Below are 19,969 nucleotides of genomic sequence, written 5' to 3' on the forward strand. Positions count from 1 at the left end.
CAAGTTGACTACCAACCCTGCTTGCTCAAGCCGTTCAAACAACTGTCTCATATGTTGCACGTGATCAGACCATGAAGAGCTATAGCAAACCACATCATCTAAATAGGTTACAGTGTTCTGTAATCCGGAGGTTACCAGATTCATTAACCTCTGAAAGGTTGCTGGCGCGTTCTTCATGCCAAACGGGAGAGCTCGACAGCGATACAAACATTCCTGCGTCACAAAGGCAGATACATCTTTTGCCCTTTCTGTCAACGGCACTTGCCAGTAGCCTTTTAACAAGTCAAACTTTGAGACATATTGTGCCTTGCCGATCTTGTCAATGCAGTCTTCTAACCTGGGTATGGGATACGCGTCGGTTTTAGTAACATTATTAACCTTTCGGTAATCAATGCAAGGTCGTACGCTTAAATCAGGCTTGGGAACAGGGACTAAGGGAGAACTCCATTCACTTGAGCCCTGTTCAATGACACCAATTTCTTCCATATAAAGCAACTCTGACTTCACCTGAGCCCATTTTTGTGGGTTAATGCGGTACGGATGTTGCTTAATAGGGGTTGCCTCACCAGTGTCTACATCATGGGTTATTAACTTCGTCAAGCCAGGGGTATCTTTAAACAAAGAACTATACTGGTCCACTAGATGTACTACATCCTCTCTCTGCTCTGTAGTGAGGTAACTGAGTGACTCCCTGAGATTGGCCAGGGCGCTGGAATTCTTGAGCCTAGCTGTAACAGGCTCCACTGACCCATCATCATCATCCTCACTTGTCTCCTCTTCCACAGCAACTTGAGAGGTTATACACACGGTGGACGAAGTGTCACGGGTATAATAAGGTTTCAAGAGATTGATGTGACATACTCGTGATTTGTGCCTCCGGTCGGGGGTCTCAACAACATAATTGCAAGCACCCACTTTCTTAATAACCTTATACGGACCATAGAATTTCACCCCTAGCTTATCTCCACCCATGGGCAACAAAACCAGAACCTGGTCCCCTGCCTTGAAGGTACGTTTCACTGCCTTCTTGTCATACTGAGCCTTCATCTTTCGCTTAGCTGCTTCCAAGTTACTCCTGGCCAAGTCACAAGCTGTATGCAGCCGGTCCTTGAAGGATGCTACATACTGCAAAACTCCACTGGGAGTGTCTGTCTGCCCGGTGGACTGCAACAGTTGTTCTTTCACCATCCTCAGCGGTCCTCTCACTTGATGTCCGTAAACCAACTCGAAAGGGCTAAAACCTGTAGCCTCATTCACAGAGTCTCTAATAGCGAACAACAGAAATGGCATAGCTACATCCCAGTCATTTGAATAACCAACACAATAGGTTTTAATCATAGACTTTAAAGTCTGGTGGTACCTCTCGATTGCACCTTGGGACTGAGGATGATAGGCAGATGACATAATTTGTTTAATTCCCAGCTCATGCATCACTTCCTGAAATGCACCAGAAGTGAAGTTGGACCCACGATCATGTTGGACTTCTAGTGGTAAACCTACCCTAGAAAAGAAATGGAGCAAAGCCTCCACTATGACCCTGGTTTTAATTGACTTCAATGGCACAGCCTCTGGAAACCTCGTAGAAACATCCATAATAGTCAGGAGGTACTCATTCCCTTTCTTAGTTTTTGGCAACGGGCCAACACAATCAATCATTACCCTTGAAAAGGGTTCCTCCATGACTGGTAGAGGGCAGAGGGGAGCAGCTGGAATGGTCTGGTTGGGCTTGCCTATAACCTGACAAGCATGACAACTACGACAGTATGACACCACGTCCTTATGCATTTTGGGCCAGTAGAAATGTCTGCTGATTTTCTCCTGAGTTTTCCGGATGCCTAAATGACCAGCCATGGATACTTCATGGGCTAAACGCAGGACTTCCTCCCTAAAACTCTCAGGCAGCACAACTTGAGTCCTAACGGTCCATGTCTCCTCAGCAGGACGATCACGAGGCCGCCATTTCCTCAACAGGACTCCATCTTGGATAAAGAAGCCTTCAGCTACCTCTTTCATGTCCTCAGCACTAGCAGCTGTCTGTCTCAATGGAGCTACAGAAGGATCCTTTTCCTGCTCTAATATGAGGGCTTCCCGAGTGAACTGAGAGCAAGGTGACACTTCAGCTAGCCTAGCGAAAAAGGTATCAGCCAACCCACCAGGCAGTTCATCCTGCTCGCTGGAATTTCCTTTTTCAGCAGCCAGAGCCTGAGCACATGTCACCACACAAGCTGTAAACACCTCGGGGTGTTCTCTTTCCAAAGCCATGGTCTCTGGGACTTCACAAGGTTTCTCACACACAACTGGTGTCACGCAAACCTGAGTACCGGCCAAATCATTTCCCAACACAAAGGCAACCCCTTCAACTGGCAAGGAAGGTACAATGCCGACCACTACCGGCCCATTTACAATGTTAGACTCCAGAAATATCCGGTGCAAGGGAGCACTAATAAAACCACCTCCCACACCCTTCACTGGGGTAGAAGCTTTTAAATAGGTGGCGGGCGAGAGATCTATAATACCCTGAACCAATAAGGACTGTGTGGCCCCTGTGTCCCTCAGGATGGATATAGGGACCATTTCCCTATCAGGTGCCCCAGAAACAGCCCCCCTTGACACAAAACCTTCAAACCCCTTTGCTACTGGGCAGGATGGCAGGTTCACGCTGTCCACTTCACAAAGACCAATCTGTGGGTGGGCATTTATCAACCCCACAACTTTCTCATCCCCATTTCTTCTCCTGAGACCAGGACAACTGGACTTTATATGGCCAGGCTTTTTGCAGTAATGACAGATGACATCACTTCTAGGAATAAAAGGCTTCTCGTACCTTTTCCCTGGTCCTTGAGACCGCAGGGAGGGAAGAGTAGGCTTAACCACACTAGCCTCTGTAGGCCTGTCAGTGGTAGCCTGCCTCCTATCCTGTCTGCCAACCTTGTTTTTCCAAGGCGCCTCTCTGTGCGTTAACTCGTAAGAATCTGCTGCCATAGCAGCTCCTCTCAGCTCTGTAACGCCTCTCTCATTTAGATGTATTTCCATGTGCCGGGGTAAACTGGTTTTAAACTGCTCCACAAGTATAAGTTGTCGCAACTCTTGAAAGGTATGTGTGTTGGTACTTGCTAACCACCTGTCAAACACAACTTCCTGTTGCCTAGCCAAATCAAGGAAAGTCTCACCTTGTTTCCGCTGCAGAGACCTGAACTTCTGTCGGTAGGCTTCTGGCACCACCTCATAGGCTGCCAAAACCACCTTCCTCACAGCATCATAGTCTCGGCTGTCAGAAGCATCTAAGGCTGCATAAGCTTCTTGAGCTTTACCCTCAAGCACACTCTGGATAAGCAGCGTCCACCTATTCTCGGGCCACTCTAGCTCTTTGGCTACTTTCTCAAAAGCTTCGAAGAAAGAGGCCACATCATCACCGTTAAATTTTGGCATGAGTCTTAAACAGCTGGAAACATCAAAACGAGCCTCGTGCTTGCGTTGTAGGACACTATGGTTAGCTTTAAGCTTCTCTTGCTCCAATGCCAACCTTGCCAACTCAAGTTTCTGCTCTTGCTCTCTTGCTGCCATTTTTGCCAGCTCAAGTTGAAACATCCGCTCCCCCTCTCTCGCTCTTTCTCTCTCTCTCTCCTCCCTCTCTCTCTCCTGTACCGGATCATGCAGGTGTAACGCTGATATGAGAGTCTCCACAATTTCTGGCTTTCTAGCCTCTGGATTTATCTCGACCTCACAATATTGAGCTACCGCAAGCAAATCTTCTTTTCTAAGCTTACGCAACTCATTTCGCCCAAAATCGCTCCCACAAAACTCTTCTACTCTGAAAGTAGCCATAGTCACCGTTAGTGAGCGCTCACCGGTGGGGGTAACCAAAGGAGACAAGGGCCTCGCAAAAATTACCTCTAAGGTAACTTATCAGATGGCCATAAACTAAACGTATAACCTGCTAACAGGAGGTAGCTCATAGGTCACTCTATTCTCAGAGATCGATGCAAACATAAGTCACACAGCACTCATGACAGTGCTACTTACACACGGACCGCAAACCAATGCACCCGTAAGTCGCACACAGCACTTACGACAATACAACTTACACACGGACCACAAACCAATGCACCCGTACGCCGCGCACAGCAGCAAAACACCAGCCGTCAACCAACCCGCTAAGCCACACTGTTATCGTCAACTTACAGACCTATCCTCGTTTTTAACCTCGACACACCCGATAAATTTTCCTTAACCTTTCGTCTAGCTAGCTGAGTTTTACATACATACACAACCATCTGTTTAAAACGAGAGTCTGGCACCGAGCAGCTGTTCTGCCCGTAGCTGTATGTCCATGGCCTACTTCTAAACCTAGCAACATACAACTTTTACCGAGCTGAATCCAACTCACTTGTGCCTCTTCCCGCAAACAGAATGCTTGGATGTAACTCACTAACTGAACTCTAATCGCTTCGAATCCATATCCCGGACGAGCCTCCCAAATTATGTTACGGACTAGTCAAGTCTAGGGGATTCAGTATCAATGAACCAATACTAGTCCTAACCTGGAGGGTGTAGAAAAGGAGAAAACTAGGAAGGAATCAGAGAAAGACGGACTGGTTTCCAGTGTTAGAGATAGACAGGCTGGAGGTGGGTTACCTTATCGGGTTGCCACGCCGACTAGCAGTGCAAGTCCCTCCGACTCGGCCTCGCCAGCTCTGGCGTTGCTCTCGTGAGCCGCGAGCTCCTTCTGGCGGTTCAGTTCAGGTTTTGGTGGTTGGGGGATGGGTCCCCGAAGAACAAAACTGGTTTTACTAAAGGGTCCGGGTGCAGGAAAGGTGTGCGGCTGTAATGTCTCGAACGCTTCTACAAAGGACGTCTCTCTGGGCTTTAACTCACTTCGTATCACTTTCAAAGGTTCGCGCTTTCCCAGCTGAGCGGCCTCACATTACTCCAGTGGTTGCGCACGCACCTCACCGTGGCGTCCTTTTATCAGCCCGCAGCTTAACCACACCCCCTTGTTATCTTCTCAATGAAAACCAGTCCAGTTTAAGAAAGGGAAAGGAAGAAAGAGGAACTATAAACCCCGCCCCCTTTACTCCTAACACTAACCAAGCTGTTTTTGTGCCTAAACCTAACCAGACCTTAACCCAGACCACAGTGTTGTCACACCATAAAACATCAATATTTTTTTAACAGTAATTTGGTTTTGGTAACGGTTTTTGAAAGCGGCATATTACACTCCCATGGGTCATTCTGAAAATGGATCGTTCTGGAGTGCAGGTACAATCCACCTATGTGGTTGTTTAGTTATGAGGATGTGTTGGAAATAACTTAAAACGGAGGAAAAGCTGATCATCATGGTCTCTGGTTTCTCTACTACCTTTATACTACACTGTATTCAATGAGCTACTGGGACTGTTAAAAGAAGGACAATGTGTGGAAACAAAACGCCGTCATCATTGGTCCATTAGTACAGCAGCTGGGTCAGAAAACAACTGTGCAGTCGAAGCAGAGTATGTAAATTACGTTCTCTATACAACACAAACACACAGAACTACAGATTCATATGAGGTCAGAGACTGACTACGACTTTGCATTCATGTATGTGAACACACCATTAGCATCCATCCTGTACATGCCATGATTTAGTCCTGTGAAGGTATCTTACAAGCTTCACCATTATTGTTACTGGTTGATAGATATTCAGTCGATTTATATATAGGGTAGAGGAGTTATTTCAGCTTGTAAAGGTGGGAATGACAGAAAAGGTTTGGGAACCACCTAATGGCACATTTTTGGTATTAACAAAAAGAGCCTTAGACTAAAAAACTAAAAAAGGTTTTTGCTCTAAAGAGAACTCAAGAGACCCCTTTTACCAAGCAGGACTATGTTTCTAAAGCAAAATATATATATTTTAATTTCAGTTGGACTTTAATCATTCTGGTGTCATTTTTTTATTCATACATAAGAGGTTTGTGGGTGTGGTAGATATTCTCTGCTACAATACTGGAATTCAAATACAAACAGCAATGAAGATTTAAATTACATTATTACTCTTGTGCTGAAATTTAAATTGACTTACATAACGTGATTCCTTTGAAAAGGCCAAAGCAAATACAAAAGATGATGACCAAACAGCTGACTATGATCCTTTATGGATGAAGGTGATTTCCACTGCATGACAAGCAGTGTGTGTAAACTGTGTTATTGTCAGTTAGCTGTTATGTCTTTCAGTCTCACCAGTAATTAGAGGGCAGAGAGTCCGAATCTTCTTCAAGTCTTTGGTCTAGCTGATCTGGTTGCTATGGTTACAGATGATGTAGTCATTCAACAGGTAGACACGGAGAGAAGAATCAGAGGTTGTGACCTCTGATTGCTCTCCTCCCTTCTGATAGCAGGTTTGGGTGTCACATCCAAAAGTGCTGCTGATGTGAGAGCGTTCTGTACTGCAGCTCACAGTGAGGTTACAGGACTCTGTGCTGTTAGACACAGAGTCCACTGACAGGTTAACTGGAGACACTGGATCTAGGGGAAAAAATAGATGTGAAGGGTTTTGAAACAGGGTACTACTGTGTATCAATATTTGAAATCTAAAGAAACCTACCTTGAATTATGACCTTGTATTCAGCTACATGTTGGTATTTGTCCCCAATTATCGATGCAGTGTAATCTCCACTGTCATTTTGTTGCACATTCTTCAACAGCAAAGAGTGATTTTGTAGAGAAAACTCAGCCCTTCCTACATAACTGCTACTTATTATTGTTCTTTTATCAGGAAATAATCTTACTACATTGTGAGTATTATTGAATTTCCATCTAAATTCAGTGTCTTCTACTAGAACAACAGGTTTGTTAACATCCAGATGTAAATCCTTCCCTTTCTGCACAAACACAGTTGTCACATCACTGGACCCTGTAAAAAGAGCAGAAATCACTTGTATGCTTTTTTCACTTGTATGTCACCACTGTTTTAAAAAATCATCATTAAGAAAGTGATCTGGATATTTCTGCCACTGCCTTCATTCCTTGATTTGAGACAAATAAAATAACAACAGTCTCACTTAGATTAATGGACTGTCAATATAATGATAAATCTAGATGCATTTATAGCAGTTTTTTGAGTGCTATATAATGCATTCTGCAAAAACATATTTTACTTGATCTGTTTTAAATGTTTTGCATTGTGGTGGTTTTTTTGTGTGTGTTTGTGATTTCGAGTGGGGCTGTCCTACTAGGAGCTTCTGATTTGAACCTTATGTTGTCTGTCAGTGCATTTAAGTTTTTTTGAATTTATTTATTTATTCGAATTTCAGGTTTAATAGAGTGATGGACTGTCCATTAAAAGTATTGACACTTGAACCTTCTGGAGCAGAATCAATACTAACTAAATATCAACAACACATACATACTCCTCCCTCACAAAATACAGATACTTCCTCTTCCGTGTGCTGCTGCTACATTGTGACTATAATCATCATGCAGCCACCTGCTGTCTAAAAAGAGATCAGTCTGGCTACAGTTTCTCAGATCAAAAAGCCCACAACATAAAACATACAACATATTATTCTTATTATTATCAATTAAATAATAATTAATAATAACAATTATTATTATTACTATTACCTCAGATGCTCAAAAAAGTACAAAACCCTAAAAACCCAAAACCGTAAATGATCACAATTCATTTTTTGCCTACCAACTACTAAATGCAGGGATACCCTTTAATCAAGCTACAGTATCACCTTCTGTCCTGCTGCTTTGATAAAATCCTTTAAAACTGCATGTTAGTTCCTAATCATGAGCTCAACACTGCAGTACCTCACAGGACTTTCATTACAGATGATTCCAGCTCTTCAGCTTTGTCCACAATGCTCAGTGCATCAATCACCATTAAAAAGTCTGCTCAGGTATCATTGCTGTATCTGTAATAAAATTAAAATGTAATATGTTTGTCCTTCCTGCTACTTCTTTGCAGAGCAGAAGTCCCAGTATCACAAAGATAAACATCATAGTCTCTGGCTGATCTGACTTCAAGGTGCAGCGCCTTTGTGTCACAACTGTGTTTTCCTATGAAAACCACATAAACTTACAGGATGTTACCATGTTGATGATGTGAACAAAATAACTTCTCTATTCAAACTTCCTCTCCAAGCTCTGTTTTACTGTTTGAGTCTTTAATTACTGAAATCATTTAAGTCTGTCAAATAAGAAGTTAAGATAATGATGAACAAGAATACTATTACATATTTCAATAGATCCTGTTGGCATCCTTGCAAAGTTTGAATAATTAATAGCGCTATATTTAAAGGAAAAGGTTTTGTATGTTGCACCAGAGTTAGCTGACGGATCATTTTCATCTGTGGTCCACTTCAAAGTTTATACTGTGTATTTGTTGTATTAGTTTAGTTAGTTTGAGTCACTTTAACACACTTATCTAGGTAGCTCACTGCACATGCAATATAACTACTTCCTTTCTCATTGCGCCACAGTGTATTTAAGACCTCTTACATTTTCAGGCTGCAAGATGAAAGATACCAGTGGTGTGGACAACAGTAAATGTTCGAACAGAAAACCGACATTTTGCAGCAAAGAAAATGGAGCCTGCAAAGGCCTCATCTTTTGACGTCATCTTTGCATTGCACCAATGATATGTGACAAGACTCCATCTTGGACTCAAGCACATGGAAAGAGTGGTCAGCAAAACAGAGCAAAAAAAAAGATTTTGTCATGCCAAGTGAATTCATCATGTTGCTAAAATATCAGTCTTGTATCTTAATTAAAATAGATTTGTTTTGGACATTATTACATGTTAATTTAAGTCAGTGTAAGCTACAAAACAAGGTCATAAACTTAGCATAATTGTGGATCTGAGCCACTGTGTGAAACAGTTTTGTCAAAAATGGAGGTTGTGGGATAAAACGTGCCAGTGATGTTGGGGCCAGTTGGGTCAATGGCTCAATTTACCCACCAAAAATTATTTTCTGATATTCTAGAGACTAGAGACACTGTTCATGTTAATGTTTGATCACTGGTTCAAGTGTTACAATGTTGATGAATAAATACCTAATTGTTGACTAATGTTAAGTTTAAGCCACAAACAAACTTGCTGAACATACAGACGGGTGACAAATTAAAGGAAAAGCCAACATAAAGTGTCTTAGTACAGTGTTGGACCACCATGTGCCAGCAGAACAGCATCAATGCACCTTGGCATTGATTCTACAAGTCTCTGGAATTATTCTGGAGGGATGAACACCATTCTTCAAAAAGATATTCCCTCATTTGGTGTTTTGATGATGGTGGTGGAAAGCGTTGTCGAACACATCAGTCCAAAATCTCCCATAGGTGTTCAGTTTGGTTGAGATCTGGTGACTGTGAAGGCCACACCATATGATTCACATCATTTTCAGACTCATCAAACCATTCAGTGACCCCTCATGCCCAGTGAAAAGGGGCATTGTTATCCTGGAAGAGACCACTCCCATCAGGATAGAAATGTTTCATCATAGGATAAAGGTGATCACTCAGAACAACTTTGTATTGATTAGCAGTGACCCTTCCCTCTAAGGGGACAAGTGGACCCAAACCATGACAGCAAAATGCCCCCCACAGCATAACAGAGCCCCCAGACCCCCTAACTGTAGGGGTCAAGCATTCAGGCCTGTACTGGTTTTTCCTTTAATTTGTCACCTGTCTATTTACACAAAAGCACATTTACACACACATTCTTTCTGTAGCTAACACACAAAGATCACAGTTTAATCTTTACTGAAAATGTTTAGGTAACATGTTGAACAACAGGACACAAACAAATCATTTTACTTAAAAGTATGAGTTTATGCCTTTGTTAAATTAATGCCATTAATAAAGTTCAACATTATTTTTAATTTTATAATTAATTTGTTTGATTTTCTGTAATTTTTATCAGTAATTTCATGGTAGCACTATTTACCTGTAGAGCACTCAATTCACCCCCATGCTCATTTTACCCCTACCTTGGGGCAAATTGTGCCATAGGACTAACTTTTTTTGATGGCTCATTGTTCTAAAACCATAATAACTAGATAACTTGTTTTAATTTCCATGGGTACACAACAACCTGAGGTGTATATAGTAACTATTATTTGAAACAAATACACTTTTGTTTTGAATAAAAATCATCAAATGTAAAAAGTGGCTCATGTTACCCCGTTCTCCCCTACTGAGTATTTCAAGTAAAGTAAAAATGGAAAAAAAATCTAACATGGTAGTTTGATTTATTTCTAGGACATCAATCCAGCCCAACAACCTAATCAGAATGCCACAGAAGACGCTTCAGATTGTCCTTTAAACTTTAACTTTAAACGCGCCCTGCTTAGTAAAACTGCCCGAGAGAGACGAACAGGAGAAAAAAAAACCGAGGCGGAGGCAGTAAAACTAGTCAATAGGAGCACAGACATGTTTGATTGGCAGCAGAATCAACCAATGGAAGGCTGTAAACTGCTTCTACGGTTTAACCTCAGTTTAGTCTCACTTCACAGCAATGTGTAAGCTTTGTAATGTGATGTAGTCCTTTAAACTCTACCTATGCTTTGGTAGGATTTCCAACTAGACCCACAGGATCCACTGAGGCTCTGATTTGCTGAGCGGGACAAAGACACGCGCCCTGCTCAGTAAAACTGCCGAGAGAGAAGAACAGGAGGAAAAAATAACAGAGGCGGAGGCAGTAAAACTAGTCGATAGGAGCACAGATATGTTTGATTGGCAGCAGAATCAACCAATGGAAGGCTGTAAACTATGATTCAACCTCAGTTTAGTCTCACTAGTGACGTCTCTGTCTGGATTAAGACCCCTCTACCCGGCACCTCACCTTACAGCAATGTGTAAGATTTGTAATGTGATGTAGTAACATTTGACTTTTTTAAAATTTTGTTTTAACGTGCACATTAGCTAATTACTTTCCTCACAATTCTTTAGCTGACTTACAGTAGGTTTGTGTAAGATTTATGGGATCTATTGGCAGAAATATTGGCAGAAATGGAATATAATAATCATAAGTATGTTTTAATTAGTGTATAATCACCTGAAAATAAGAAGTTGTGTTTTTGTTACCTTAGAATGAGCCCTTTATATCTACATAGAGAGTGGGTCTTCTTCCACGGAGCCCGCCATGTTGCACCACCATGTTTCTACAGTAGCCCAGAATGGACAAACCAAACACTGGCTCCTGAGTGGGCCTTTCGTGTGCTTTTTGTGAGTTTCACAGCAGAATGCATTATATAGCACTCATAAAACTGCTATAAATGCATCCAGATTTACTGTTATATTGACAGTCCATTAATCTAAGTGAGACTGTCATTGTTTTACTTGTCTGAAATCATAAAAATGAATGTTTGAGATGTAATTTGAATATTTTGATCTTTTTAAAATGTTTTGCATCATGTTTTTTATGTGTGTGTGTGTGATTTTGAGTATGGCTGTCCCTCTAGGAGCCTATGAATTGAACCTTATTTTGTCCATCAGTGCATTTAAGTTTTTTCCACCTGCATCATGTAGACATGAAAAATATTTGAGTTGAACTCATCATAACTAATTACAGATATCTGAATTTGAGAAGATAAAGTGATGGACTGTTCATTAAAAGTATCGACACTCACACCAAAAGTGTCCATCCTCGTAGGAGCAGAATCACTACTAACTAAATATCAACAGTACATACATACTCCTCCCTCACAAAAAACAGATGCTTCCTCTTCCATGTACTGCTACCATGTGACTATAATCATCATGCAGCCACCTGCTGTCTAAAAAGAGAGATGTCAGGCTACAGTTTCTCAGACCAAAATGCCCACAACATATAACATACAACATATTGTTATTATTAGATCTTCCCCCTCTATTGATATTTTTTAAACCCCTCTAAAGACCTCTCTCTTTTCTTTAGCTTCTTAATTGTCATCATGAAGACATGCCTGACCACACTCTGGCTTTTATCCCTTTGTATTTATTTGTTGTTTGCGCAATGCTGTTTGTGTTATGATTTTATCAAGATATTCTATGCTTTTATTCATTTTCTTATGTCCTCTATTTATGTCTGTATTTTTATTTGATTATAATCATCAATCAAATAATCCCACAACTTAATCTCTCTGTAAAGCACTTTGGTCAACATCCATTGTTTATTAATGTGCTCATTAAAAAAATTGACTTGACTTGACCTGCACCAGAAGTGTCACTACAGAGGAGTCCTGCAGATAGACTGTCTTGCTGTACCTAGCAGAACTTTAATTACCGATGATACCGGCTCTTCAGTTTTGTCCACAGTGCTAAGTACATTCATGTGAGTACTCAAATATTGCTAAAATTACATCTGAAATATATATCGCAACAGTTTCAGTAAAAACTGTTTGCATTGAGATCTGTGGATCGTACAGTGACTTATAGAAGACCAGGTGCTGCTGAGCCCAGTACACTTATTCTTTTAGTTTTTTTTTTTTTTATGACAAGTGTGTTGGCAGGAGGGCAGCACATCTCAGGTTGGCATTTACATCTCAGTTTAAATGATGGTGGTTAGACATGACAGACGACGGATATGAATATGTTGGAAATTGTATGGAACGTGTTTTTAACCGTTCTCTAATTAACATTAAGCTCTGGGGTGTTAATACTATCTAAAGTGCAGATAGAGAGATCTGTTGAAAACATATTTTCAAATGAGACCGTTCTCTCTAAAAAAATATTTAATAAAGTTCATCATGAGGTTAGAGGCCATGTTTCATTTCAGCTTTTTTCAGTAGTGTATTCTTTTAGGTTTTTTGTATGATGAGTGTGTTGGCAGGAGGCTGATTTTATTTGTGATAATCAAATATTCCAAAAATGATGTGAAAAATGGGACTATTTCTTCAGTAGCAAGAGTTTCAATAAAAACTGTTCAGTGAGATCTGTGGATTATGCAGAGACTTCTGAGAAGACAAGTTATCACTAAGCACGGTCAAAGTGCACAAATAATATTATCACTTCCTCATACAGCTCATATGCACAATGGCCCTCGTCGTTCTTCTCTTTGCTGTTTGTGTGCTGCATTCATGGGAAACACAAGGTAAAACATTTTTCTTTAAATATTTTCTGTTGTTTGACTTTGTTTTCAAAGTCTGGTTGTTGTAGTGAGGCACTACTGGAACTTGTTTTTGATTTAGACATTATTGACCCAATATACTATGAAACTGAGCCATGTGTTCACTAAAAATTGTAATTCTTTTCAGATGTTGTAATTTATTACTCCATTCCTATCAATGGTTAAAAAAATGAGGTTTGTTAACGTTCTGGTTGATGTAAATGAGAAAAATTATAATAATCAAATATTCTTCAGTACCAGAGAAATTAGAATACGACACATTAAACTAGAATTCTTCATTCTTGTACAAGACCCGAATATATCCAGACAGAGATTTTTAAAAAATTAAAACGTTTTTGTGTTATTAAAGTAACAAACATATACATTATGGTGGAGGTATTTGCTCTTTATTTTCTGCTTTCACTTTCAGTAAATCTTTCAACTGTTAAAGTAGAAAACGTTTGTGGAGCTTCTGAAATTCAGTATATTTACTTTCAATATCTGCACTGTTAGGCTGATTAATCTTTAATTCATTTTTATCTTAAATATATTTTCTATAAGTTGTGTTTTGTAACATGAATATCTAAATGTAGTTTCAAATCCTTTGCCACACTGCCAGGAACACAATTCTTTTGGGGAAATACATAACTTTATTTATTTCATTTATAATGCTGGATGAGTAAAATTAACACAAAAAACCTGAACCTGATAGACTGAATTTTCATTCAGTTTCATTTTCAAACGCTAAATAAAATAGAGATGTGGGTGGTGCTTCTGTGGAAAACAGGGAGTCCTTGGTACATATCTTAAAAAAAAACAGTTACCAAATCTCTTGTTTCAGACTTTACAACTGTAAAGACACAACTTTGAAATGCCAAGTGAGATAACACAAATGAATCAGGAAACATTCAGTTTCAATTATTGAAAATAATGGAACATAAATGACTAAATGATGTTTAGTTTAAGAGGGAACTCGAGCTCAACTACTTGCAGAAACCCAGCAGCTGCTAGTTCACCTCCCTCTTTTGCTCAGTGCATTTCTTCACCATAATTAGTTCCAGAAACCCTTCATTTGTACCGTTTGCATGCTAACATGATGTATACACACACACACACACACAGATTGGTCAACTGTACATTTAAATCTATAATGGAAATCATGTCAGTCAACTACATGTCCTGTTTGAATTGGACTTGTTTGATCAGATTTGTGGCGTTGTAGCTTTTACAACCAACTACATTTTACCACATTATTGCTCAACCACGGTGAGAGGTGAGGGCTAGTGAAGAGTGACAGGAAGTTTGAATGTTGTCTGGCCTTGGTGTACATGGGATCTGACCTCTAAATGTATTGAACTTTTCGAGTTTTGGGGTTTTTGAATATTAAAGCATTGCACATCTTTCACACCACAACAGTGCAGGACACATGTCTGTATGTGTCTTGCAGGGACTGAATCTCTGCAGGGAGCAGGAATAATATCCACAGGTCAAGTTTATTCATCACATGTAATCATATAAGATAAAATCACAGTGAAATGTAATTCTGCCAATTCCTTCAATTTGTGCATTAAAAAGAGTTTAAATAGAATAGGAATAGTAATTAATGTCTGAGGAAGATCTTACAGATCGAAACATTGCCTCGAAAAAGAGAATAAAATTATTTATTGGGAGCTTAACAGTGTGCAGACCTCACTCCTTTGTACCCCACTCTGCAATATAAACCCAACTTAACTATTGCAGCTCAAATGTGACAGCCATTTATTAATTCCATCACCTCAATAAACAAGCAAATAAAAACATACATGAATAAATATGAAAAGAAAATAATAACTAACTACCAAAATAATTCATTTCCAATCAATTTATGACCACTATAAAACACTAACTAAACTGACTAAAAATGGGTTTTCATGATTTTGACATCTGTTCTTTTTTGATATGTTCTTTTAGGGTCCACAGCTGTGACTCCTGTGTTTGTGAAGCAGGGAGATGATGTACTTCTGGAAGTCAAGAAACCTGTTGTACTCACTGAGGGGGAAGATTTTTTTTGGATATTCAATACCAGTTACTCTGTAGTAAGATTATCACATGATAACAAAATAATTATCTTTAAAAAGTACTCAGGAAGGGCTGAGTTGTCTGATCAAAATGGCTCTTTGCTATTAAAGAATCTACAACAGGCTGACAGTGGACCTTATGTTGCACAAGTGATTGGTGCAAAAGACCGAAAATTAGCTGAATACAAGGTCATAGTCCAAAGTAAGTTTCTTATCATTTTTTCATTATAATTTTGAAATGTTGACACAATAGTACTCTAATTTCCAAAACCCTTCACACAAATGTTTTTTTCCAGATCCAGTGACTCCAGTTAAGCTGTCAGTGGACTCTGTGTCTAACAGCACAGAGTCTTGTAACCTCACTGTGACCTGCAGTACACAGGACCGTAACATCAGCAGCACTTTTAGATGTGACACCCAAACCTGCTATCAGATGGAAGGAGAGCAATCAGAGGTCTCAACCTCTGGCTCTTCTCTCCATGTCTACTTGCTGAATGACTCCATCATCTGTAACCACAGCAACGAGGTCAGTTGGGAAGAAGACATGAAGAAGATTTGGGATTTCTGCCCTCTAAATGCTGGTGAGACTGAAAGACATAACAGCTAACTGACAATAATGCACAGTTTACACACACTGCTTGTCATGCAGTGCGAATCACCCTCATTCATAAAGATTTATTATCAAATACTGCGGGGGTCAACACATTATTTCTTACTAGTCAGAAAAAGTTAAATATGTTAAGGAGCCCTGGAAGGGCCATAGAGGGAAAAAAAATTAATCGAGGCTATATTTTACTACATTGAGTGCTCAAGATACAATTCATTCCCAAATGTTGGTTAATTTGTGCCAACGAGAGAAATGTGTATAGAGAGTCAGCACAACTGACCAGCCTTTCAGGAAGTGCAGTGCACCTTTTTATATCTTGGTATTGCTACTTTTTGAGTAAAAACAGGCCCAGTGCCAGGATGAAGTGAGTGAGGAGGCTGTTAATAAATGCAAGGGGGCATTTTTTTTCATAAAACATTGATTTAACCATGCAACAGCCTCAGAAAGGCATAACAACAATATAAGTCTACTTTTTCAAAATCAAAGATTCATTTCTTAATCAGAGCAGAGCGCTAAACATTTTTTTGATTTATGAATGATTCTCTGTCAAATAAACAGGGGGAGGCACGTGGTGTGGTGCACACACCCTCACAAATATCACTGTTCATTGTTCTGAAACAACAGCTGAGCCACATTTTGTTGTTTTTGCTATTGTTCTATAGTTACATAAGGCTTTAACAAAAAATACACCTCATACACCTTAAGACACCTCATGGCACCGGGTCTGAGTAAAAGGTCTCCGTACTTCTTCCAAAGGGTTCACCTGATGTGAAGTCACAAACCTTTTGTCTTGGCTGTGATTCGATGTTCCAACTCTGTGTTCACATTTACCAACCTGACAGGGAATGTTTATCGGAAAGTCTTGTACTATTTAGTGATTGTTGAATATTGACAGAAATCTATTCATCATCCTGTTAGAATCATTTTCCAAGTACATTTTATACATCAGGAATTTATACTCTGCATCCTATCCTTACCCATTCTATTGTATTGTTATACTATAAACTATCATTTTTTCATTATAATTTTGAAATGTTGACACAATAGTACTCTAATTTCCAAAACCCTTCACATAAATGTTGTTTTTCCAGATCCAGTGTCTCCAGTTAACCTGTCAGTGGACTCTGTGTCTAACAGCACAGAGTCTTGTAACCTCACTGTGAGCTGCAGGACAGAGCACTCTCACATCAGCAGCACTTTTAGATGTGACACCCAAACCTGCTATCAGAAGGGAGGAGAGCAATCAAAGGTCACATCCTTTGGTTCTTCTCTCTGTGTATACCTGTTGAATGACTCCATCATCTGTAACCATAGCAACCAGGTCAGCTGGACCAAAGACTTGAAGGAGATTTGGGATTTCTGCCCTCTAAATACTGGTGAGACTGAAAGACATAACAGCTAACTGACAATAACACAGTTTACACATACTGCTTGTCATGCAGTGCAAATCACTCTCATCCATAAAGATTTATTACCAAATACTGCGGGGGTCAACATATTAACATTTTCTTACTGTTCAGAAAAATATTTGCAACTAAAAAGTTATTTAATGAATCCATTGACTTTTAGAGGGTTGGTGGTCCAAAAGTCTTTGAGGTTTAACTTAGACAGAGAGATTATTTCTGTTCTGCCACCCAGAAATTATTATGAAATTTAAACTGAAATCTTAAAATATGTCAACATTTCTGATCTATTTTTTGTTTGTTTGTTTATTTACAGCTACTAATGGGAGCCTAACAATAGGCAGCTGGATCGGGATCGTATTCGGCTGTTTGGTCGTCATCTTTTGTATTTGCTTTGGCCTTTTCAAAGGAATCACTATAAGTAAGTCCCAATGTAAATTTCAGCACAAGAGTAATTATGTAATTAAAATCTTCATCGCTGTTTGTATTTGAATTCCAATATTGTAGCAGAGAATATCTACCAAACCCACAAACCTCTTATGTAAAAAAAGAATAATTAAAGTCCCACTGAAATTAAAATATGTATATTTTGCTTTGGAAACATAGACCTGCTTGGTAAAAGAGGTTTCTTGAGTTCTCAAGAAACCTTAAGTTTTTTAGTCTAAGGCTCTTTTTGTAAATACCAAAAATGTGCCATTAGGTGGTTCCCAAACCTTTTCTGTCACCTTTACAAGCTGAAACAACTCCTCTACCCTATATATAAATCGACTGAATATCTATCAACCAGTAACAATAATGGTGAAGCTTGTAACAAAAGAAGCTGCTACCAAGAACATCAACTGCATCTTTCTCATTCATTTCTGTTGTGCAAATTCAAATCATGTTTTGTCCAAACTGCTACAAAAAAATGACCTAAAAGACACAAGTCCCTCCCACTACAGTGAACTTCAGAACAAGATAAACATCATATTTTGTATTTGAGCTCAATAAGCATCAACAGTTTTATTTTTTATTTTTTTTGGTCAAAATCTGTCCATCTTGAATTTTATAAGTAATTTGCTTTCTGAATTAATCTTTGCTAACCTTAATCATAATAGCCTTTATTATGATGATGATGATGATGATGATGATGATAATTATTATCATTCTTCTTCTTCTTCTTCTTATTATTATTATTATTAAGCAAAACAACAATGTTTTTTTATTACAGACCAACAGAAAAGAAAAAAGACCTGTGAAAATACAATATACGCTGTTCCTCAGGTAAGTGCCACAGTGTTGTTTTTTTCATAACTCTCTCAACTTTGCTTGTCAAACTGAGGAAAAGAATTTCACATTGTGAATAATTTAACAGTCAAGACCTGATTTTCAGAAACAGTTGAAATATTTAAAAAAAATCAAAAACCTTGTGTAAGTTCAAGTGGAACAGAAATGCAGCCTTCCTAATGCACTGGTCAGCCTATAACCACGCACACTGAACACTTTATCCTAATGACTTGGCAGTCTATCTAAACGACCTCCATCTCTGCTACAACAGCTGCTTCACCCAGTCTGCTGTACTGGTGCTGCTGCTTGCTCCCACTGAACCTGCTACATGCAGATGTCACTGAAGACAGCACTGTTTGTGCTGCTTTCTTGTGTTCAAATGTTTTGCTGTGAACTTAATTATTTCCAGATGTACCACGATCCACCTGTCCAAACCTGCTGTTCAAGTTCTCATTGAACAGCAGGTTTGAATATATACTGTACTGAGTATGTGAAGCAAAGTAAAAATTTATTTTTCTAACACGGTCGTTTGATTTATTTCTAGGGCATCGAGGCAGCCCAACCTCTGAATCAGAATGCCACAGAAGATGCTTCAGGATGCACCACCTATTCTACAGTAGGAATTTCAACTAGACCCACAAGATCCACTGAGAGTAATAACATCAACCTGCCAGAGATCATTTATTCTCAGTTTAACATAGCTCAATTGTCCAACCACCACCCAGAACTGAAAAACACAGATAAGATACATTCACAGGACTAAATCATGGCATGTACAGGATGGATGCTAATGGTGTGTTCACACACATGAATGCAAAGTCGTAGTCAGTCTCTGATCTCATATGAATCTGTAGTTCTGTGTGTTTGTGTTGTATAGAGAACGTAATTTACATACTCTGCTTCGACTGCACAGTTGTTTTCTGACCCAGCTGCTGTACTAATGGACCAATGATGACGGCGTTTTGTTTCCACACATTGTCCTTCTTTTAACAGTCCCAGTAGCTCATTGAATACAGTGTAGTATAAAGGTAGTAGAGAAACCAGAGACCATGACGATCAGCTTTTCCTCCGTTTTAAGTTATTTCCAACACATCCTCATAACTAAACAACCACATAGGTGGATTGTACCTGCACTCCAGAATGATCCATTTTCAGAATGACCCATGGGAGCGTAATATGCCGCTTTCAAAAACCGTTACCAAAAGCAAATTACTGTTAAAAAAATATTGATGTTTTATGGTGTGACAACACTGTGGTTAAGGTCTGGTTAGGTTTAGGCACAAAAACAGCTTGGTTAGAGTTAGGGAAAAATCATAGTTTGGGATAAAATGATCACTTGAAACGTGGTTTCCACTTCCTTAAAGTTACGCAACCTTCGTCATCATGACAACAGTAAACACCACAACAATCATTGTTATGTTTTTTTTTTTTTAAATGCCCCAGCTGGAAATGTGACACTCACAGTTGGAAATGGGAAGCGGACGGCAGTCCCCTGCAGCAAAGTACATTTTTGCCATCCAGTTATCTAAAAAAGAAAAATAACAAATAGAGATTTTTACATTTT

The 19,969-nt window shown here is 39.4% G+C and overlaps 1 protein-coding gene and 1 long non-coding RNA gene across 2 annotated transcripts in view; one reads left to right on the plus strand and one right to left on the minus strand.

Annotated features, from left to right (window-relative positions):
• The window catches only part of LOC122994022, a 92,382-nt gene extending 72,702 nt beyond the window's left edge, over window positions 1-19,680 (plus strand). Inside the window, exons 6-10 of the mRNA XM_044368548.1 lie at window positions 15,023-15,331; window positions 16,828-17,112; window positions 17,456-17,560; window positions 18,350-18,402; window positions 18,950-19,680. Coding sequence (XP_044224483.1) covers window positions 15,023-15,331; window positions 16,828-17,112; window positions 17,456-17,560; window positions 18,350-18,402; window positions 18,950-19,168 — 971 coding nt within the window. The 3' untranslated portion in view covers window positions 19,169-19,680. The remainder of the gene's footprint in view (window positions 1-15,022; window positions 15,332-16,827; window positions 17,113-17,455; window positions 17,561-18,349; window positions 18,403-18,949) is intronic.
• The window catches only part of LOC122994026, a 103,598-nt gene that overhangs the window by 35,033 nt on the left and 48,596 nt on the right, over window positions 1-19,969 (minus strand). The window contains exon 2 of the long non-coding RNA XR_006406494.1: window positions 2,825-2,831. This is a non-coding gene — a long non-coding RNA (uncharacterized LOC122994026). The remainder of the gene's footprint in view (window positions 1-2,824; window positions 2,832-19,969) is intronic.

This window comes from Thunnus albacares, chromosome 12 (assembly GCF_914725855.1).
Source record: "Thunnus albacares chromosome 12, fThuAlb1.1, whole genome shotgun sequence".
NCBI lineage: Eukaryota > Metazoa > Chordata > Actinopteri > Scombriformes > Scombridae > Thunnus > Thunnus albacares.